Source organism: Pseudorasbora parva, chromosome 13, assembly GCF_024679245.1.
Source record: "Pseudorasbora parva isolate DD20220531a chromosome 13, ASM2467924v1, whole genome shotgun sequence".
Taxonomy (NCBI): Eukaryota; Metazoa; Chordata; class Actinopteri; order Cypriniformes; family Gobionidae; genus Pseudorasbora; species Pseudorasbora parva.
In genome coordinates, this window is record NC_090184.1 from 5,724,519 (window position 1) to 5,748,436 (window position 23,918).

Below are 23,918 nucleotides of genomic sequence, written 5' to 3' on the forward strand. Positions count from 1 at the left end.
GGATGTATTAACTAGCTTACATGAACTATATGCATTATCAGTGGTGGAAAGAGTACTGAAAAGCATACTCAAGTAAAAGTACTGTTACTTGTCAAAAAATGTAGTTCAAGTAGAGTAAAAGTACCTGTCCTAAATACTGCTCAAAGTAGGAGTAAAACGTAGCCCTTTTAAAAGTACTCAAGAGTAGTGAGTAGTGAGTATTTTGCTATGAATGTTATTCCACCTTATACCCTGCTAATTAAAAATGTAGCTTACTCTTTTATGGATGATTCTCAACATGGATGAGAATCCAACAGTCACCAACAGTCCCCAACAGTATCACCAACAGTATTTCTGTGTAAGCTGTGTAAACCGAGATCCTCCTGGTCTGCTGGGTGCTCGTACACAGCGGGTGGCAGGACCTCAGAAGGCATCCAGCTCTGAGATTGGTCCAGGACCCAGGTGTTATTCAGGGCCTTACAGCTGCGGTAGAAGGGAAGGAACTTTTTCACTTTGTTTTTGACATGACGTGTTCTTTTGACGAGGTACCACCCTTCATCCGAGATTGTGAATGCTTCAGTCCATTTCGTGAAATACTCCTGTATTACGAGTATATAACTGTTTTTACGTTACGTCTCATTAAGTGGGCCGATAATGTCCAGCGCATGAGCCAGCGCAGACTGCTGTGGTCGGTTTGTACCTTGAAAGACCTCCCAAGTAGGTACTGCCGAAAATGCGATGTGAAAACGACAATGGCTAGTAGCTCCCGCCTCGTAGTGCAATAGTTCTATTCAGCTTTGCCTAATTTGCAGCTACCATATGCCAAAACACGTTCTGTGCCACCCTGCATTTGCGACAGGACAGCACCGATACCTGTGTCGCTGGCATCGGTGTCCAGGATCATTTCACCATGGTCCAGTGGATTGCCCAAGACAGGGGCTGTGGTGAGGCGGTGCTTGAGCGTGTCAAAAGCGGCTTGGTGTTCCACGTGCCACTGGAAGTGTGCATTCTTTTTCGTCAGGTTATGTAAGGGTTCGGCAATGGAGGCAAAGTCTTTCACAAACCTGCGGTAGTAAGAGGCGAGGCTAATGAAACGTCTGACCTCTTGGACTGAGGTGGGAGTGGGCCAAGCTTGGACCTTGCTGACTTTATTAGGGTCAGTGGCCACACCGTGCTCAGACACAATGTGACCTAGGTAGGCAACTTGACGGCGGAACAGGCAGCATTTGGCTGGTTTCAGTTTAAGATCAAGTCTCTGGAACACTTGGCTTAGTCACTGCAGCATCTCAGGCACATCCTTAGCCAGCACGATGATGGCGTCCAGATAAACGAGGCAGGTCTCCCACTGCATGCCGGCAAGGACGGGGTCCATAAGCGTCTGTGATGGTGTGGTTGTTAAGCACTCTGTAATCTATACTAAGGCGATAAGTTCCATCCTTTTTACGCACCATAACAATCGGTGATGCCCAACTGCTGTGGCTGCGTGTGGCGATGCCGTTTTGGATACTTTCACTAATCTGCTGCTCTGCGCTCCGCTGCTTCTCCCCAGCCATACGACGAGGAGGCTGCTTCACTGGAGGTCCCGGCCGGGTTATAATGTCATGCTGGACGAGACTGGTCCGGCCCAGATCACCAGGTCCCCTGTAAAAGACGCTTTCGTAGGCACACAACAAGTTAGATAGTTCTAGAAAAACAAGTTTTTCATTATCATTAAAGTCAGTGGAAGGCCTGCAATGGCTCCTTCTTTAATAGTCACAGCCTTATTGCCAGGGTTAAAGAGGCGTAAAGGAATGATGTTGGTGGGCTGTGCATTGACTAGGGCTCTGGCGATGAGTATTTTGTGCTTTTCAACGAAGCCTGGCATGGGAGTAAGCATCATGTCTCCCTGGGCTTCTCTGCAAAAGTATGCGTTGCCCTTGACTAGGTACTCCTGTCGCGCTTTAACTACAATAGTTCTGGCTACTCTGACAGCGTGTCATTTCGGAACAGCCTCTGGGTGAAAGTAGGGCACTTCCTCTCCAAATTATGCGGTGCTTACCGAAATCAAGGCGGGCCTCTGCTTGGGTGAGGAAAGGATGGCCAAGCAGCAATTAATTGCATTCTATGTCCTCTACAAGAAAGTCCACTTCAACTTGACGGTTGTTGATACTGACCAGTATCTTGACCTCACCAAGCACTGGCACATCTCCTGGTCCCACCCCGAGCAAAGTTTCTACGATGGATGACTGAAGCGGCAGTCTCACGTCTTGGTGGATGGCGTTGTATTGGTGAAGGGGCAGCATGCTCCTCCTCGCTCCACTGTCTAAGACTGCACAGACCTCCAGCTCAGATATACGCAAGTGAATGTTCATTTCCCGATTCTGGCCTTTGAGGTGGAACACAGCGGTCAGCGGGCTTTCCTTGGCAGCGCTTGAACGCTTGAAAGCCTTTGTATTTCTTTAAGGAGACAGGCACTGCCTATATTTGTGTCCCCAACCACTACAGTTATAGCACCGAATGTCACCTTTTTTTAAGTTCTTGTGCTGCTTTAGTGGTTTTGCCGATGTGTGTGGGCCAAAGTGACTGGGTGCTGGGCTAACTACAGAAGTAGCGGTAATCACAGTTTCCTCGCTATCTCTTTCTCTGACAACAGCGGCCCGGGGCCTGCGTTCATTTAAATTGCGGGCCACTGGCTGCATGATGCTGGTGACATAGGAAGCAGATCTCTTAGTGGTGTCATGGTGGTGGGCTATCTCATAAGCTTTGGCTAGTGTGAATGGACGTTTTTCTAACAGTCTTTGAACTAGCTCTGCATCACCCAGGCCATTCGTGAACATGCTATAGCGTCTTGTTCAGCCTCTGACCAATCACCATAAGCTATAGCTACTTTTCCATAAATGTCATCTCTGAACACATGAAGTGCCTCACCAGCTTTACGCACTCTCTGTCTCAGCTCTACTGCTACAGCTGCCGCATGATCTGGGGCCATAAGCAGTTTCAAGTTCCTCCAGCAGGCGGCGGTAGTCCCATCTAGATGAATGAGTGTTTCTGTGAACGATGGCACCCGCAGCTTCGGTGAGGCAGAATTTCAGCTGAATGGCCATTGTTTTGCCTGACCAGTGATTCGCCTCTGCGCATCTCTCAAACCTGTGCAGAAACTCTCTCCACGGTGTGCTGCTGTCGTACTGGCCAGGACGTAGAGTGGGGACTCTCTCTTTGGGGTTATATTCCTCATCACTGTCCGAAAGAGGAGGCGGTCGGGGCGCAAAGTGGCTCCCCTGTGTTAAGGGACAGGGCTGGCACAATGGGGCATGTCCATGTTTTACAGTCATGTCTGGATTAGTAAAAGAATAGGGCATGGGCAGCATGCAGGCTTCAGGTTGGGATATAGCTGGTGTGCTATGTACAAAGTTTCACATGTGAGCATTGGCAAAGGGATTTGTGACTTCATAGTGCCTCTTTATTGGCATGTCTGAAGCAGAGTATGTAAAAATGTGAACATCTGACTTTCCCGCGGAGCCGTGGCTTTGACTGTTGCCTCTGCTAAAGGGATTGGTGGGCGGAAAAAAGGCGGGGCTCCTGAACGGTGCGAGCAGATCTTAGCCATTAGCAAGTGTGTTAGTGCAACTTTCATCTCACAGGAATGGGTTATAATGTTCGGGTTCTCTCTCAGCCTTACATTCATAAGCTTTCACAGGATCTTGACTGTTGCCCTCAACATTTGTTAGCGACATGAACGGGTTTGAGTAGTTAGTTTCCCGTCCGTAAACATCGGAGGGATAGCGTGCGGCCGCCATGTTGTGTAGCTTAGCACCGCCACTATTACAGTTGCATTACAGTTACTCAGCTTTACTATATTGTCCTTTTATTTTCAATGCCCACCAGTTTCACCAGTGCTAACCTTTCCTGCTTCTCCTAACCATGGTTGGGAGATACAGGGGAGATCTGTCTTCTTCAGGGCCGGACGTTTTCCTCCTGGGGTTAACTCCCTATTTTTTTGCGTTGTTTAGTGTGATGGTGGCATGTAAAGACAAGGAGTCGTCTTGCCGCCTTTTAAGATGCTTTATTTTTCTGAGAGCACAGAAATACACTACACATCGATCTAACTGCACTGGTCACCGTGTTACTCTAGTCTCGCACCACACTCATCCGCTGCTTCGTGGGGAATCACACAGGGGGGCGCGAGCTCCTTGGACAGCTGAGCTGTCCTAACTAAACACCTAAAGACACATCCCACTACTACTTTTATATTTTGGAGCAACTAACTCCACTCCTACCCTAAACCTACCCGCTCTCAACAATATAAAACACATAACAGGCAAATAAAAGTACAGTCACAGGTATTTACTGCAAAAACTGATCAACAACTGTATAAAAGTATTAAAGGGTTAGTTCACCCAAAAATGAAATTTATGTCATTAATGACTCTATTAATGTCTACCCTACTCTACCCTAATATCGTTCCACACCCGTATTTTATATTTAGTCTGAGAGCGTATATAAGTGTAGGCACACTATACTGTCCCTGTCCAGAAAGGGAATAAAAACATCATCAAAGTAGTCCATATATTAGAATATCTTGAAGCATTGAAAATACATTCTGGTCCAAAAATAGCAAAAACTATGACTTTATTCAGCATTGTCTTCTCGTCCGCGTTTGTTTTCAAACCTCAAATAAAGATTCAAACGGTCATGAATCAGCGTATTGATCAATCAAACTGACGAATAAGTTGTGGGAATCCATGTGTGTCTGTCATTGACTTACATTGGCATCACTTCCGTGGACCCATCACAGAATTTTCTGCTACCACAGATTTTTAGTTAAAGGGACGTGCTCATTTCACGGAATTCTGTGAGATCAGGTTGCAAATGAATAGCAGAGAAGAAACAGTTGAATAAAGTCATAATTTTAGTTTGTTTTTGCACACAATAAGTTTCTCGCCGCCTCATGACATCAAGGTTGAACCACTGGAGTCACATGGACTATTTTAACAATGTCTTCTCTATCTTTCTGGACATTGAAAGTGTTCATTAAATTGTTGTCTATGGAGGGGTCGGAGAGCTTTCGGATTTCATCAGAAATATCTTCATTTGTGTTCCAAAGATGAAGGTCTGACGCGTGTCGAACGACATGAGAGGGAGGAATTAAAGACACAATTGTCAATTTTGGGTGAACTAACCCTTTAAATTTTATATCACCAGCTAAATGATCGCAATTATTTAATTCAATATCACACAGTCCTAATAATCTGTAGGTCTGTTTGTTTGTGAGGACTGTGATTAGCATTTTTAGCTTGTAAATGTGCACAGCATTCAGACAACCCATCGACTAGTTTTGCCATCCCTTTGCCTTTTTCTTGCAAATGTCCCTATTTATCACCCCAACCTTCCTGTGTCATGTAGGACAATACTGTCAGCTGCATATTAAAAAGCAAAGTTCTGCGTTTTTTGGTATCTGCACACATTGGGTGCACAGTGTCCATCCCAGCGGAAGGTCAAGCGGTATTTTTTTTCATATAACCAAAGCAAATTTGTGAGATGGGCTCAAGCAGAATGTCCCTTTAAGCTATTTTCCCCTCTACTTCAGCTTAATTTTTCACCCCCATAGAGAAAAAACAAGACCCCATATTTTGTCAGCTGGCTTTCGGTTTCATAATCAGCGCTCTTCTGCTAGTGATAACCGGTGTGGACATATTGTGTTTTTCAGCACTCTCAGGGTTTGAAGGACATCAAGCTGTCTTGTAATGCTGACCGAGCTTTTCCCTCTTTTATCATAAACACTGAGCATTTCTATTTAGTTATACTTGACTCTAGCACTATGATTGCAATTTACTGGAGTGTAATATCGAGCCGCTGTCACAAATTGCCTTTTAAGATGATTTGGCCAAATAGAATATTGGTCACATTTTTAGTTTACTAGATGATACTATATATGTAATTATAATAGTGATTTGAAAAGCTACATAAGGTCTCCTGTCTTGTGCTACAGATGTGGTGTTCAGGCTGGATGATGGCACCATTATGGCCCATAAACCACTGCTCATCTCAAGCTGTGATTGGATGTCAGCCATGTTTGGTGGGCCATTTGTGGAGAGTTGTACAAAAGAGGTAAAGAACATAAACTTGATGATTTCATGCAGCTCGATTGCTGCTGTCAATTAAGCAAATGCAGGACTAAACAAATACTTAGACATCGATAAGATGGAGTGCTCATGTTGAGACTTTTGGACACCAATGTATGTCAGAATGCTAGCAAACATAAATGATCTACAGAAAGATTCTAGTTGGACTTTACTGATGAACACACAGCTGATTCCTATCATATCACTCTTGCGTGTTACTTTACCTCAGTTTAGAGCCTTTGAAAAGAGCCTTTGAGATTGTTGCTGTGTTTTGTCAGGTGCTGTTTCCTAACACGACGCGGAGCTGCATGCGTGCTGTGCTGGAGTATCTCTATACTGGCCGCTTCTGCTCTCGCTCAGATCTGGATTCCATGGAACTCATTGTACTTGCAAACCGTCTCTGTCTGCCCCACCTGGTTGCGCTGACAGGTACACAAATAAACCCACATACACGCTGATCTTGGTGATAATGCGCATAACAATCTGAGTCTGATCTCCACAGGAACAAATCACCTGTTAAAGGCATTTTTTACATTAAAACATTTGTTAATGTGTTAATTTGTTAACAGTAGTTAATAAAATAAATTGTTCACTGTTAGTTCATATTAGCTCTGGTTCATTAAATAATATGGTTACAATTTATTTTAGGTGTTTTTGTTCCAGTGCTGATTAATATGAACGGTTACACTTTATTTCGATGGTCTATTTTAGACATTCTAACTAAAAATAACTACATGTAGACTACAGTGCTGTTTGAAGGTTTGTGAACACCTTTCAGAATCTGTGAAAGTGTGAATAATTTGAACAAAATAAGAGGGATCAAACAAAATGCATGTCATTTTTTTATTTAGTACTGTCCTGAATAAAGCCCTGTTTCCACCGAAATTACCCGTAACGATTTGACCCAGGAGCTTTTTCCCCCTGACCTGCTGCTGTCTGTGTTTCCATCGCGGTCTAAAGTACTATGAAGATTAGTCCGGTGACGTAGGACTGCGTGTGACTTTCCAGTTCCCACTGGATATCGTCTTCCGCAAATGCACCAAATAAAGCCTGAACCTCGTCGTCTGTCCATCGGTCATATTTTGTTAACTTCATTGTTGATTTGAGTAGCAAACAATGCATCAACTCAACCAATCAGCATGTTCAGCGCCTAAAGCCAGGTGCACACTGTGCGATTTTGGCCACGACTTGGCCGTCTGAGACAAATTTAGCAAATCCTAAAAGATTCCTCTGATCCTAGGCTAAAATCTGACGTCTTTGGTTGTTAGTTTGATATGTTCACCGGCAGCCGATTAATGAGCGCTGCGATCAAATTTTACCTCAGACGAAATTCTGGCAGTGTCAGAAGATTTGGCACACAATCCTGCAGTGTGACTTCTCCTACGACGACAGTCAGCTCACCGTCACTGAACGCGTCATTCATTGATGATATAAAACTCCGGGTGAGTTTTCTTGCGCGCGTCCGTTTTTAGCGCGCCTTCACTATCGTGCAGTCTGACATTAATGTCAACTGAGATCTTACAGTGTGACATGGCGATCATGTTCGTACAGTCTGACAAGGGACATTCGCAAAGGATTTTGAAAAATCGCACAGTGTGCAGGACCCATAAGTCCCAAACCCCAAAGTTCCTGAACTTTAAAAAAGTATTACCTCACAAGCAGGGCCATTTCAAGGGGATTTTTTGCCCGGATCTTCAATTATACCCCAGATCCTGCGGTCAAAACGCACAGAGCACCATACAATACATATAGTCCACAAGACAAAAAATAGCTGAATTTAATAAAATAATCCCATTCAAAAGTTACTGAACCCTTGATTCTTAATACTATGTGTTGTCCCCTGGAAGATCCATAGCTGTGTGTGTATTTTGATATTTTGAGCTGTGTGTGTTATGTTCTTGAGTCCCTTGTTTGTCCTGAGCAGTCAAACTGATCAACGTTCTTCAGAAAAATCCTCCAGGTCCTGAAAACTCATTTTTCCAGCTTATTTTGCATAATTGAACCCTTTCCAGCAGTGACTGTATGATTTTGAGATCAAACTGAGGATGATTAAGGGACTCAAACACTATTAAAAAAGTTTCAAAAACGCAATGATGCTCCAGAAGGAAATGCATTAAAGGTTCAGTGTGTAGTATTTATGATGAGTATTGACAGAAATGCAATATAATATACACAACTATGTTTCTAGTGATGTATAAAGACCTTACATAATGTTTTTTATTGTTAATGATCCATTTCTATCTTCATACACCACGGGTCCTCTTACAGTGAAGTCATCATTTTGTGTGGTCATGTTTCTACAGTAGCCCAAAACGGACAATCTTCTCCATAGAGCGCTATACACTCTGCTCTTTTCGGATGACAACATTTTTGTCCGGTGTCGGCCACCGTAGCATCTCTACATGCTTTGAAAGGGAGGGGCGAGCATTTGGCAGTTGCAATTCATAAACTCACCAATAGATGTCGCTAAAATTCACACACTGTACCTTTAAGAGCAAGGGATGAAAACTTTTTGAATTCGAATATCAATGTAAATTGTACTTAATTTGTCTTCCAGGAAACTTGTAAGTATCTTCTGTTACTTCTGAAGGGCAGTACTAAATGAAGAAAATTATATTTAAACAAAATAAGAAAAATTTGGACAAACGTCTTCACCCCCTAGCTCTTTGTGTTTCCTTCTGGACATTCTACTGACTATAAGTACAAGTCAACTTTATTTACCCTAACCTAACAGTCTACTAAAAGGCTACTCTAATGGGAGTTAGCTGACATGTAGTTGCAAAGTTCCTTATAGTTAACAGAATAAGTGGACCATCGAAATAAAGTGTAACCATATTATTTACCAACATGTACAGCACTTACTCTAGGGTAATTACATGTAATTATTATGCATAATTTACTGTTATATTACTGTAGTAAATGCATGTAACGTGTAACAAGGATGCTGTAAAATAGTGTTATATTGTTGAAAGATACAGCTTTTGATTTTAATAATGTGATAGTAAATGCTGAAATTGACATTAGGGTTATTTTTCAATTTTTAGTTTGTTAAAGGGATAGTTTACCCAAAAATAAAGATGACCCTATGACGTACTAATTGGAGTTATACAAAAAAATTCCTGGCTCTTCCAAGCTTTATAATGGCAGTGAATGGCAGCCCAAAATTTGAAGCCCCAAAAAGTGCATCCATCCATTATAAAAGTGCTCCACACAACTACAGCGTGTTAATAAAGAAACATATCCATATTTAAAACTTTATAAAGTTAAATGTCCAGCTTCTAGTTTTACTTTAAAATGTGTTAAATATAGATATTTTTCTTTCACAAAACCATCGGTTTGCTTCATAAGGCCTTTATTAACCCCCGGAAGAGTGTGGAGTGTTTTTATATGAATGGATGCATTTTTTTGGGCTTTAAATTTTGGGCTGCCATTCACTGCCATTATAAATCTTTGAAGAGCCAGGACATTTTTTAATATAACTTTGATAATTAAATCATGGGGTCATTTTCATTTTTGAGTGAACTATCCCTTTAGCAATTAACTAATGTTAGCAAATGGAATATTAACTATTGTTAACAAATTGTAGAGTGTTACTGAGTTATTTATTAACAAAGGAAATAAAAAAACACAACCCAAAAAATAATTTGGATGTATTCCATTGTTTTTATGAGTGTTGTGTGTCTGTCGTAGAGCTGTACACTGTGACGGTACTGACGGAGGCTGCTATGATGGGAGATGATATAGATGGAGATGTTCTGCTTTACCTAGACATGGCCCAAGTAAGTGAAAACACACACACACACACACACACACACACACACACACACACACACACACACACACACACAGACACACACACACACACACACACACACACACACACACACACACACACACACACACACACATGTTGGTCTATGTGGTTTACAGGGACTCTCCATAGGCGTAATGGTTTTTATACTGTACAAACCGTATTTTCTATCCCCCTACACTGCCCCTACCCCTAAACCTACCCATCACAGGAAACATTCTGCATTTTTACTTTCTCAAAAAAACATCATTAAGTATGTTTTTAAGGCCATTTGAATTATGAGGACATTTGATATGTCCTCATAAACCACATTTATAGTGTAATACCAGTGTAATACCCATGTAGTTATACAAATTTGTGTCCTCATAAACCACATAAACAGGCTCACACACACACACACACACACACACACACACACACACACACACACACACACACACACACACTCACACACACACGTCTAACTTTATTGTAAAGTGTTTCCCATTTTGCTGTGATATTATTTCCTTAATCCTTACTTTCCTTCCTGTTGTTACAAATAGCTCTTAAATACTTAAATATACTATATTTAATAATTTGAAATTCAAAACAAACATTTAATACAAAGCCTTAAACAAGTGAAATGTGCATTTCTCTATATGAAAACCAAGATATTTAAATAATAAAATATAGCTAAAATAATTTTTACAAACTTATAAACAGCTTATAATTGAAACAAAACACACAAACTTCATACAACAAACAATTAACTTAAAACTTACCACAAAAACGGTTTACTCAAGCTCATTTTATCATGGCTTTCCTGCTAAAATAACTCCTAGTTATCCCTGAAAACAAAATGAATAGGATTTATATAGGAGTGGTTAGGGGTCCAAGAGGGGGAGCATTTCAAAATCTGTGATTTTTCACTCATCTTTGTGATTGTTCCCATTAGTTCCACTGTTCTCATCAGATGACTGATTGGTGCCTTCACCACATCTGCACCAACTACAACAGAGTCTGTCACAAATTCCCTCGTGACATGAAGGCCAAATCTACAGGTAATTGAACAGCCTTAAGATCGGTATAACTGCTATAATCTTTAAATATTACATTTATTTTAACCCTTAAAGACCTAGAACATTTTTGGGGCGCCTGATGTGCTTCTACTTTTCTTTGTTTTTCTCCCCCATTCTAGCAGTTAGCATCAAGTGCTATATATCATTTTAAACAGGAGAACCTGAAGTTTCCATCTAGCTCATTTGATGTCCCAATTTTACATTTATTTATTCTGAGAATGGATTAAATTAATATAATTTCAAGAAAAATGGCAGCAAAAATGTGATGTTTTTGCTGTGAACTCGAACAGAACTTCATGAAGTTTGGATTTTTTCCTTTAGAAAGTTAGACTTGGTTGTTTTACACTTCCAGATTAAATTTTGTCTACATGTAACAATCCCTCAGCAAGTTATAGCCATTTATTATAACATTATTCTAGGCGTTTCTAGGTTTTTGAGTGAACACAGGTGTATTTTATTTACTGATAATGTGTCCTAAAAAGTTCAAGTAATAAAGTAAATAGAAAGATTGTTATATAATAACAATACTGAAACAAAATTTTTTCTTCAGAGTAATATATTATAATTTGAGCATGAAAAACAAACGCAAACAATACCTCAAGTTGTGACAACAAACCGTGAAATAAAATATACTGAGGCTACTTTTACATGTGGGCGGCTATTTTCATAAACGGACATTTCAACTTCTCTGCACATAATATTTTCAAACACAAATTGAGGAAAATATAATAGTGAAAATGTGTAAAACACAAACTACATACCAATAGAGATATATACAGGCTGTGCTCTGAGAGAGAGCGCTTTGCACGCGTTTATTTCTGTTTGGTTGCATGATGCATGCAAATTCACACCCACGTTCATTTTTCAGAGAAACGTGATTCGTGGTTCAAAAGACCAAACACTGTGTTTATTGGTTGAGTTGATGAAAGTTTCAACGAATCTGGGCACAGGGGGGTGGGACTAATAAAAAAAAAAAAAAATTCTGTTTGGCTCAGGGGAACAACCCACGTGTTTCCTGGACAAATCAATGCTGCATATTTTGATGACGCATCCACGCTGACTACGGAGCCTCTGAATGATCAATCGCGAGACATATTATACCTATGGAAAGCGGAGATACTCCTCTTTATGGTGCAGTTTACAGCATACAGATTGGATTAGCGGTTAAAAAGTTATTAAACATTTTAGAACGATAGTTATTTTTAGTCAATGCTGCATATTTTGATGACGCATCGATGCTGACAACGGAGCCTTTGAATGATCAATCGCGAAACATATTATACCTATGGAAAGCGGAGATTCTCCTCTTTACGGTGCAGTTTACAGCATACAGATTGGATTTGCGGTTTAAAAGTTATTAAACATTTTAGAACGATAGTTATTTTTAGCCGCGGGCGGCTGTCTCGGTCTTTAAGGGTTAACTTCAAAATAAATATTGAGATATGACATTAAATAATGGAATAATGGTTTTAAGCAAATAATGGCTTTTTTAAAGGGGCACTATGCAACTTTCCATCCACTGGAGGGCGCCTATTGTAAACAAAGGTGTATTTTGATGACGCCAAGTGTGAGCGCAGTATTTTGGGAAATGTGGTCTTCACCTCACAGCTGGTGGAAAATAGGACTCGGGCAGAAATCATGTTCATGGATGCGGTTATTAACGTTACTGTAGTGTAAAGTCTCTTTTCATCATATTAGATACATTTAAGTGTGTTTAAAATTATGTTCCTCTGTGTGTTTGCTCGGCACTGCTGTGAGATGTTCACACTGCTAAGAGAAAAGCGCTTCTGCAGAATAATACCGAGGGTATCGCAGATATGACCCGATTGACAGGCGACTCGCTCAAACGCTATGCTGACACGTCCCGGCCCTTAGTTAAAATAGCAATTTTCTCACAATTTACAAATAGTTGGAAACATTTGGGATATTGTAAGTACTCAACTGAACAAAATATATAACACTGGCCTAGTGGTTTTGGGGCATTTTACTGCAAAAATACTACATAGTGCACCTTTAAAGGGTTAGTTCTCCCCAAAATTTTAATTAGCCCATGATTTATTCACCTTCAAGTCATCCTAGGTGTAGATGACATTCTTCTTTTAGACGAATACAATCAGAGTTATACTTAGGGTTGGGCATCGTTTTGATTTGAACGATTCTGATTCCGATTCCGATTCTTACTTTCGATTACGGTTCTTTTCGATTCTCGATTCCGATTCTTTGAGGGGTGGAGTCAAAACATGTCACATCGATATTCAATGCTATTTTCAATACCACGGGGGAAAAACGCTGCATATCCTGTCAATTAGACATTTTATATATATATATATATATATATATATATATATATATATATATATATATATATATATATATATATATATATATATATATATATATATATATATATATATATATATATATATATATATATATATATATTTTTTTTTTTTTTTTTTTTTTTTTTTTGTCTGTCTGTCTTTTGAAAGTCTAGGCAATCAAAAAGTTTTTCTGAAGAGATCACTTTATATGGTAAAGCTTTTAAGGTTTTTCTCATATATAAACATTGATCAATTACTATTAAAATTCTCTCACACAAATAAAACTCAATGTATTTTTTACAATGGGGTAATTGTGTTGCATAGCTTACACACAGCACAAGTAAGCTTGATTTCGAATGGTAAATTGAATTTAAAAAGACGACTAAACAGTAATATAAAATAAGAACAAATAAACATATTACAAAAAATAGCACAAAGAAATAAAATAGAATAAAATATATAAATGAAATAGACTGCTTTATTTTTTCAGGTAGGTCTAACATTCAGGTAAGAAACTGAATTAAAAAATGCAAAGTGGCTAATTAAATTTAAAATAACATTGGATAATGTTTTTTGCAAAAAATTAAATAGTTTCATATAAAACCATTAAAGTTACACAAGTTGATCAGTCAAGAGCAGTGTGATCGTTTGTCTTTTTGTAGTTTGACTTTGAATAACAAATGACTGCTGCCCCTTTAACAACTGCCGCACTCATGGATCCTGAACACTGTTCCTGTTACTCATTCGTCATTTCTTAATAAAGCCTTCTGGGGCGAAGTGGCACCTTTGTGTAAGAAAAATAACTAGCTTCTGGCCGCCAACGGTACGCAAGTCGACTTGCGTTAAAAGAGTAACCCTTGATGTATAGAAGCATCACAAGTTTGACACCTCTTGCGGATTGGGCTGGGCAACAGACTTAAGCCCCTCTTCTCTTATATCGAAATCATCCGCCATTTCTCTTCAAACATTCTCGTTTCAGACTCTAAATCATGACCAGTGTTTTGTTTTGGGTTACTCTTTCAGCGCAGGTTGACTTGCATTCCGCTGACTGCCGGAATCTAGTAATTTTAGTCTATAAAGTTTTAAATATGGATATTTTTCTCACACAAACGCGCCACTTTGCTTCAGAAGGCCTTTATTAACCCCCCGGAGCCGTGTGGAGCAGATGCACTTTTATGACTTCAAAAACGTCTCGGGTTACTATTGTAACCCTTGTTCCCTGAGAGGGAACGAGACACTGCGTCGTCGAGTGACGACACTCTGGGAACGCCCCCAGCGTGACGGCTCTGAAGTATGAATGAAATCAGCCACCAATCCGATTGGTGCAACGTCGTGACGTAACCGGCGACGGCGTACACGGAAGCTATAAGAAGGCGCCGCCCCAAACAACAGACAGCCTTTGCGATGAAGCGAGCGCTCTACGTGTAGGTGTGGCGACGAGACGCAGTGTCTCGTTCCCTCTCAGGGAACAAGGGTTACAATAGTAACCCGAGACGTTCCCTATATCGAGGGAACTCAACACTGCGTCGTCGAGTGACGACACTCTGGGAACGTCAATACCCACTATGCCACACCGAGACACGCCCATCCTGGTGTGAAGCTGGAGCCCAGGCACACTCAGGACGCAAGCACTCTAGCACCCGGCGTAGCCGGGAGGTCCAGCTTATAAAATCTTATAAAGGTGTGTGGATTAGCCCAACCCGCCGCCTCACAAATCTCAATAAGTGAGGCTCCCGAAAGGAGGGCCACCGAGGAGGCCAAGCCCCTCGTAGAGTGAGCCCTCACGGCCATGGGTGAAGGCATATTGCGCACCCGATAAGCTGTGGCTATCGCCTGCACGATCCAGTTACTAATAGTCTGTCTCGCCGCAGGCAACCCTTTCTTAGGGGGGCCAAAGCACACCAGAAGCTGGTCCGATTTCCTCCATTGAGCCGACCTGTCTAGATAGATCCTCAATGCCCTAACCGGACAGAGCAGGTGCAGCCTAGCTTCCTCTGCCGTCGCGTGAGGCGGAGGATGAAAAGCCTGAAGAAATACTGACCCCATCCCTGAAGATGGGACCTTGGGCACGTAACCCGGTCTGGGATGCAAGATAGCTTTCACCCCGCCCGGGGCAAACTCCAAGCAAGTAGGCGTGACCGCCAATGCCTGGAGGTCCCCCACTCTCCTCAGAGAAGTGATGGCGAGGAGAAATGCTACCTTCAGGGTCAGATTTCTCGCCTCAGCCGACTCCAATGGTTCGAAGGGGGCCTCAGCCAACCCTTCCAGAACCACTGCCAGGTCCCAAGCCGGGACTCTGGGATGAGCCGCAGGCCTCAATCTCCTAGCCCCACGGAGAAAACGCACAACCAAGTGGTGTCTACCCAAAGGGCCCCCTTCCAAAGGCGAGTGGAAAGCCCCTATGGCTGCCACATACACCTTCAGAGTGGATGGGGTCAAACCAGCGGAGAAACGGTCTTGGAGGAACTCCAGTACTGAAGCGACTGCGCAGTCAACTGGGTCCACCCCCCTTTCTCTACACCAGCTAGTGAAGACATTCCACTTTAGGCTATACAGTTTCCTCGTAGAGGGAGCCCTAGAGCTGAGAATGGTCTCAACGACCTCTTGTGGCAGACCCTCCTCTAGGTACTGTGCCCCCTCAGAGGCCAGACCCAGAGGTTCCACAACTCTGGCCTGGGGTGGAAAATCACACCCCCTGCCTGAGACAGCAAGTCCCTCCTCAGAGGGACCTGCCACGGGGTTCCGTCTAGAAGTGCCACAATGTCGGAGAACCAAGCTCGGGACGGCCACCGGGGTGCCACTAATAGGAGGCTGACGCCCTCCCGGCGGACTCGCTCTAGAACTCCCGGGAGCAGAACGATCGGGGGAAATGCGTACAGACGCTGCCTCGGCCACGTCTGTGTCATGGCATCCAGCCCCAACGGGGCCGGAGGCCTGAGGCTGAACCACAGTGGGCAGTGGGTCGTTTCTACGGAAGCAAACAGATCCACTTCCACTGGGCCGAACCTCTTGCACATGGCCTCCACCACCTCTGGGTGGAGCCGCCACTCCCCGGGCCTCAGCCCCTGCCTCGACAGGACATCTGCTCCCTGGTTCTGGTCCCCTGGGACATACATCGCTCTGAGAGACGACAGTTTCCCCTGGGACCACAGGAGGATCTGAAGCGCCAACCTGCATAGTGGGCGTGACCTCAGACCCCCCTGGTGATTGAGATACGATACCACCGACGTATTGTCGGATCGTATCAGGACATGGTGGCCGTGAAGGTCTGGGAGAAAGCTCCTCAAAGCTTTGTAAACCGCCAACATTTCCAAGCAATTTATGTGCCAGGAGGAATGTTGGGGTCCCCACGAACCCCTCATGAACCGGCCTTCCATGACCGCGCCCCAGCCCGTGAGGGAGGCGTCTGTTGAAAGGATCTTCCTGCAACATAACGCTCCTAACACAGGCCCTTGGGACAGGAACCTCGGATCCTTCCATATAACGAGGGAACGAAGGCATCTGCGCGTTACCCTGATCATACGGAAAGGTTTTCCCCTCGAGGAAAACCCCTTGGTTCCTAGCCACCACTGGAGGGGCCTCATGTATAGCAGACCCAACGGAATTACGTTGGATGCTGCTGCCAAGAGTCCCAGCAGTCTCTGAAACTGCTTCACAGTGCGGCTGTGGCCTAGCTTCACCCCTGAGACCTCCGCCAGTATAGAACCCACCCGTGCGGGAGACATGCTCGCCCGCATCGAGGTTGAGTCCCATACCACCCCGAGGAACGTTGTCCTCTGGGCGGGTATCAACACGCTCTTGGCCGTGTTCAGTCTCAGCCCCAAGCACCTGAGATGGGCTAAAACGACATCTCGATGCCGAATCGCCATCTCGCGCGACTTTGCCATAATGAGCCAGTCGTCGATGTAATTCAGCACACGGATGCCCTGCAGCCTCATAGGGGCCAGAGCTGCATCCATGCACTTCGTGAAGGTGCGAGGGGAAAGAGCTAGACCGAAAGGAAGCACCCGATATTGGTACGCTTCGCCCCCGAAAGCGAACCTCAGGAACTTCCTGTGGGCAGGAAGTATGGAGACATGAAAATATGCGTCCTTTAGATCTATCGTGACGAACCAGTCCTCAAACTGGATCAGATTCACGATCATTTGAATTGTGAGCATCTTGAACCTGAATCTCCTCAGAGACCGATTCAAGTACCTCAGATCTAATATTGGACGTAAGCCTCCACCCTTTTTGGGAACAATGAAAAAACGGCTGTAAAAGCCCGACTCCCTGTCTGGCGGAGGGATTTTCTCTATCGCCCCCTTGACCAGCAGAGACTGCACTTCTTGTTCCATAACCTGCCTCTGGGCCGGGGGGACCACAGTCCAGACCACCCCGCTGAACTTCGGTGGTGGAACTCTGAACTGCAATCTGTACCCCCTTCCCACTGTACTCAGGACCCAAGCAGAAATATTCGGGAGGCACATCCATGCGCCGATATATTCTACTAGGGGAACCAGCCTCTCGAGGCTGGTCTCTGGTACCCACCGAACCCCCTGCCCGACCCCCTGAAGCGGCCACCCGGCAGAGCTTAGTCGGGGAGGATTTTCGGTGTGCGCACGCATTCGCTGCCCCGCCGCAGGTCGATTTCGAGGCGGCTGGGACGGCGCACGTACGCGGGAAACCGATGAGGCCCGAAGCGTTGTTAACGGCGGGAACACAACATCGATTTCCCCAGAGCTGCGGGCTCGGAACGACCTCGGTCGTCCGCCCCCGGGAGGGCCAGCTCTGAGCGATCCTGCCGCAGCTAGGACCGCTTGCCAGAAGCCTTCTTCGCCTGAAGGACTTCCCTCAAGTCGCCCTTCGGCTTAGAAGACTTCTGGCGAGAACGTCGCCTCCTTTGCCAGGCTCCCTCGGGAGGGGCGCGGGAAGCGACGCTCTCCTTTTGCGCCTGTCTGTGGGCGCTGGTGGAGGGCCGGGACTGGCCACCAGAGACCTCCCTGCTGGCTACAGGAGGCCCCTGGCGGCGAGGGAGATACTGCCGGAAAGCCGCCGACTGTTTCCTCACCTCCTGGAATCTCTCGACAACGCTATTGACTGCGTCGCCGAAGAGACCCACAGGAGCTATCGGGGAATCCAGAAGGAAGGATTTCTCCTTCTCCTTCATCCCCGACAGGTTTAACCACAGGTGCCTCTCCACGCACACCATGCCAGCCATAGAGCGGCCGATAGCACGGGCCGTCTCTTTGGTGACGCGGAGAGACAAGTCGGTAGCTTTCCGCAGCTCTGTAATATCGTCCGGAGACGGACCCTCTCCCTCATCTAGCTCTTTAAGGAGCTCAGCTTGGTACGCCTGCAGTACCGCCATGGTGTGCAGGCAACTACCAGCTCTACCGGCCGCTCGATACGCCCTGCCCACCAGGGACGACGTGTCCCTGCATGGCTTGGTGGGCCGGACAGGGGCTTTCAGGGACGCTGCTGCCTCAGGAGACAGATAGCTCGCTAACGCCTCCTCGACGCGAGGCAGCGTCCCATAACCAGCCTCAGCCGCGCCCACGACACACCCGAAGTCGAGAACTGGGGGTGTCGATAGGCGCGACGAGTATGGTTTTCCCCATGATTTGCACAACTCGTTATGCAAATCCGGGAAAAACGGCAAGCCCCTGCGTGGCGGCTGAGCACGCTTTTTGAAGAAGCGTCCATCCAACCTGCTCACAGGCTGGACTTCCACCTCTTCCTGTGGCCAGTCGATACTGAGTTTGGCCACAGCACGTGTCAGCACGTCCACCAGCTCTTCTTGAGCGGGAGAGTGAAGAGGTGAATTCACCTGCACTCCGCCCGCCTCCAGGCTGAACTGATCTGATCCCTCTGAATCAGACAGCATCAGCACTGGGTTATCAACCTCGTGGGAAGAAGCCGCAGCGCGGGCTTCCTCACGAGGCGGAAGAGCGTCTGAATCATCGGACGAGGATTGGGAAGATGCCTCAGCATGCCCGCCTCCCGTCGCGAGATCCAGTTGTGAGCCCCAGGATCTACGCCGCCGCGCTGCCTCAACAGACGCGGGACCAGACCCACGGGGCTCGCGAGCCTGACCGCCTTCGGTGAAGACGGCCAGCCGTGAGCGCAGCACCCGGAGCGGCAGCCTCTCACACTCGCTGCAGGCGGCACCCTCAAGCGCCGCCTGAGCGTGCTGCGCTCCGAGACACTGCACACACAGCTGGTGTGTGTCCGAGCCCGTGATGAAGCGCGGGCACGGATGAACACACCTTCTAAATTGCTCGCTTGCCATGCTTATTCGAAAAAGGGACTGATATTCAGACAGACAACAGTAAATAGACAAACAATATTCACACAGAGCGCCTCGCTGAAGAGCAAAGACTGTCTGTTGTTTGGGGCGGCGCCTTCTTATAGCTTCCGTGTACGCCGTCGCCGGTTACGTCACGACGTTGCACCAATCGGATTGGTGGCTGATTTCATTCATACTTCAGAGCCGTCACGCTGGGGGCGTTCCCAGAGTGTCGTCACTCGACGACGCAGTGTTGAGTTCCCTCGATATAGGGAACTACACAACTATTAACTGCTATGAAGCAAAAAGCATTCATAAAGCTTGGAAGAGCCAGGACATTTTTAATAAAACTCTGATTTTATTTGTCTGAAAGAAGGATGTCATATACACCTAGGTTGATAGGAGTGTGTGTAAATAATGTAACTGTTTGTTTGTTTGATTGTTTGTATGTTTGTTTGATTGTTGGTTTGTATATTTCAAGGTATAATCTTGAAATATATTCTTAATATTGTAAAAAATGTGTATATTTAATAAATTAATTTATATTGTATACACTAACATGAAAAATTGTTTTGGAAAGATATGCATACTTTTATTCAGAAAGGATGCATTAAATTGATAAAAATTGACAGTAAAGACTATTCAATTTTTAAATGTTAAATTCATCAAAGAATCCTAAAAAAATGTATCACACTTTTAAAAAAATATTAAACGGTACAACTGTTCTCTATCTGTCAGTCACTTCGACACGGTGTTGATGACTGACTCTAGGGGTCATACTTGGGAATCCCAATCACCTCTGATAGTTTGAGAAAAGGCCAATGAAATTTGGCAAGTGGAATTTGCATGCGCCACTCCCCTGGACATGCGGGAATAAAAGGAGCCGAGTGTCATCTATACACGACCTCATTCCAACCTCGTTTGAGAAGGATTGCTGGTGTCACGGCACAGTACAGCGGCCTCTCTCCACGCCTCACATGGATAAGTGCAGAGAGAGCATCTTTTTAAAGAGGCGTTTCCGCCTGTGTGTTTCTGGGAGCGGTCAAAATCATTCTCGGATAGCCACAATCTTTGTCTTACATTTTTTTGTCGCACACACGCAGAGATGGCGTTCGCGGAAGGTTCATATCTTCACCGTGAGAACATGACCATGGCACTGCTGTGATCATGACAGTTTTCTAGTAAAAAGAGTCACCTCAGCTGCTCCTCGTCCCGGTTATTCTGCAATACACAAGGCTGTGCTTGCTAGCGCTTAGGGTGATCTGAGGGCAACACCACCTTGCAGAATTGTCCTAGAATCTTGTAAATTCACTTTGTCTCTAGTGGAGAAGGCTTAGGAACATACTCTGCAAGAACAAAGAAATTTGTTTTCTCGAGGTGGTAAGAACAAGAACAAAGTTCGTCCTGGCAGTACATTCTATACTTCACAAGAAAAGCAGGTGCAGATCATCTGCGTTTCTCTGCCTTAACCACGCCCACTTTAAATGTATAACCAATCACACAATAGTTCTCAGACAAGAACAAAGTTCTGCTCAGGCGATGTGTCGAGAACAAGCTGCGAGAACTCCCAAACCTGGGCTGCGAGAACAAAATTATGTAATTTATTCTTGCAGCCCTGGGAGCGAGAACTTTTTTCTGTGTTCTTGCGGAGTATGTTGCAGCCTTAAACTGACAGAGTGTGTTTGCCTCCCAAACAATGCTAGGAAGACTGTTCCAGAGTTTAGGTGCTAAATAGGAAAAGGATCGACCGCCTGCAGTTGATTTAGATATTCTAGGTATTATCAACTGGCCAGAGTTTTGAGACCGCAATAGACGTAATGGAGTATAATGAGTTAAGAGCTCGCTTAAGTACTGGAGAGCTAAACCATTTAGTGCTTTGTAAGTAATAGGCAAGATTTTAAAATGTATGCGATGTTTAATAGGGAGCCAGTGCAGTGTTGACAGAACTGGACTAGTATGATCATACTTCCTGGTTCTAGTAAGAACTCTAGCTGCTGCATTTTGGACCAGCTGGAGTTTGTTTATTAACAATTATAAAACATTATTTGTTTATGTCCTTGAGCTCATGAACGCATGTACTAACTGTTCAGCATTTTGCATTGAAAGCATGTGCCGTAATTTAGATATATTTTTAAGATGGTAGAATGCGGTTTTACAGATGCTAGAAATGTGGCTTTCAAATGAAAGATTGGTATCAAAGAGCACACCCAGGTTCCTCACTGACGACGAGCTCTTGACAGAGCAGTCATCAAGTGTTAGACAGTATTCTCGGTTACTACTTGTGGAGCTTTTCTGTCCAATAATTAAAAATTCAGTTTTATCTGAATTAAGTTGCAGGAAATTACTAATCATCCAATTTTTTATATCAGCTATGCATTCCGTTAATCTTGTGAATTGGTAAGTTTCGTCAGGGCGTGAGGAAATATAGAGCTGAGTATCGTCAGCATAACAATGAAAACTAACACCATGCTTCCTAATGATATCTCCCAGTGGTAGCATATACAGGGTGAAGAGCAGCGGTCCTAACACTGAGCCTTGCGGTACCCCATACTGAACTTGTGATCGGTGTGACATCTCTTCATTTACTGCTACAAACTGATAACGGTCAGATAATAATGATTTAAACCATGCCAATGCAATTCCACTAATGCCAACATAATTTTTGATTCTATTCACAAGAATATTGTGATCAATAATATCGAATGCAGCGCTAAGATCGCGTAACACTAATAGAGAGATACAACCAAGATCAGATGATGAGAGTAAATCATTTGTAACTCTAAATCTAACTCTAACTCTAATCAGTCTCAGTACTATGATACGGTCTAAATCCTGACTGGAAATCCTCACATATACCATTTCTTTCTAAAAAGGAAAATAATTGTCAAGACACCTTTTCTAGTATTTTTGATAAAAACGGTAGATTCGAGATTGGCCTGTAATTGACTAATTCTTTAGGACAAGTTGCGTTTTTTTAATATTAACGGTTTAATTATAGCCAACTTAAAAGTTTTCAGTACATATCCTAATGTCAAGGATGAATTATTAATATTAAGCAGAGGATCTATGACCTCTGGAAGCATCTCTTTTAATAGCCTAGTCTGTATAGGGGGCCTTATATATATTTATATAGTGCCTTTCCCCTACCTGAGGTGATAACGTGCGCTTCTTTGTCCATGTGAGTTCCCTGGGCCGGTGAAAACTGGATGTATCTTACTTTACAGCACCCTGCGGCAGTTGAGTTTGGTGGAGGAGTTCAATGCCAGGCCCAGGCCCATACTCGTAATGCATGCCTCTTCAGGTCAGCCTGTGTACTGGAGCTAAGTGCTCCTTAAGTAGTGGTACCCTCACGGTAACTCCATATGAGGTGTCCTCTATGATATGGTTTCCCTGACGGCAAACCTTCCCCTAGGCATAGCTCAGTCTCTGCCGCCAGTAGGGTTGGGTACCGAAACCCGGTGCTAATATAGCACCGGTACCTATACAACCAGTATGTACCAGACCAAATCAGAACGCAGATTTCGGTCACTCATTTCGTTGCCATCAAACGCGCTTTCGCACTTTGGCTGGCACTGAGCTAGACACACATTCACGCTCATCACATATCACAACGATTCACTGTTTTCAACCACATCATGTTTATTTTAGGTTTAAGACATTTCAATGTGCATAAGTAGCTGCAAAAACACGCTGATGCTCTGAGTTGTCATACAGCGCTTTTGCGGCTGCTGTGTCATGTGATGTAAGAAGCATGCGTTGCCATGGAAACAATACGATGCATTCTAAGAAGTTTCTGCCTCTTCAGGTAAGAGGCTTCTTTCTATGTGTTCTACTTCCCAATGGGTAAGTCCATGAGATGTATTTGCCACATGTTAACCTCTCTTTGGAAAGGATGTGGTCTCTATAATGTTTCTTTTCTGCATGGAAAAAGTAAACTTCCCCAGCGCTTCCTCGGATCTTCACAGCTGTGAATGTTCAAAAAAAGAACAAAAAACAGAAAAGGTCAAAAGACTGGCTGAAGCGACCTATTCCCGGCTGAAGCTACTTATTCTCTCTTTGTCCCTGCGAGGTACGAAGGACTACACAGCTTATGTGGGGCGTTGGGTATGTTACGATAATGCACGTGGTAGGTTACCAACATCTGCAACACCAAAACCTAACATCTTACAGTATGTTATACACATTGTGGCCTTTACCCCGTGGGACCCCTAGTGTCAGTTATCGGCACCACGTCAAAGTGATTTATAGATAGGGAATGTCTCGGTTACTGATGTAACCTCCGGAACAAGACATAATGTTCCTTCTGCTACAATGCTGACATCACGTCTCGCTCTCTCCGTCAGGAAATAAAGGTTACAGTAACCGAGACATTTTTGAGCA

At 44.2% G+C, this 23,918-nt stretch overlaps 1 protein-coding gene across 3 annotated transcripts in view; it reads left to right on the top strand.

The window, feature by feature from the left end:
• Positions 1–23,918, top strand: part of rhobtb2a (Rho related BTB domain containing 2a) — a 46,871-nt gene that overhangs the window by 16,067 nt on the left and 6,886 nt on the right. For all 3 annotated transcript variants that reach the window (XM_067413028.1, XM_067413030.1, XM_067413029.1), the window contains exons 6-9: positions 5,948–6,066; positions 6,359–6,509; positions 9,771–9,859; positions 10,826–10,931. In XM_067413028.1, coding sequence (XP_067269129.1) covers positions 5,948–6,066; positions 6,359–6,509; positions 9,771–9,859; positions 10,826–10,931 — 465 coding nt within the window. The remainder of the gene's footprint in view (positions 1–5,947; positions 6,067–6,358; positions 6,510–9,770; positions 9,860–10,825; positions 10,932–23,918) is intronic.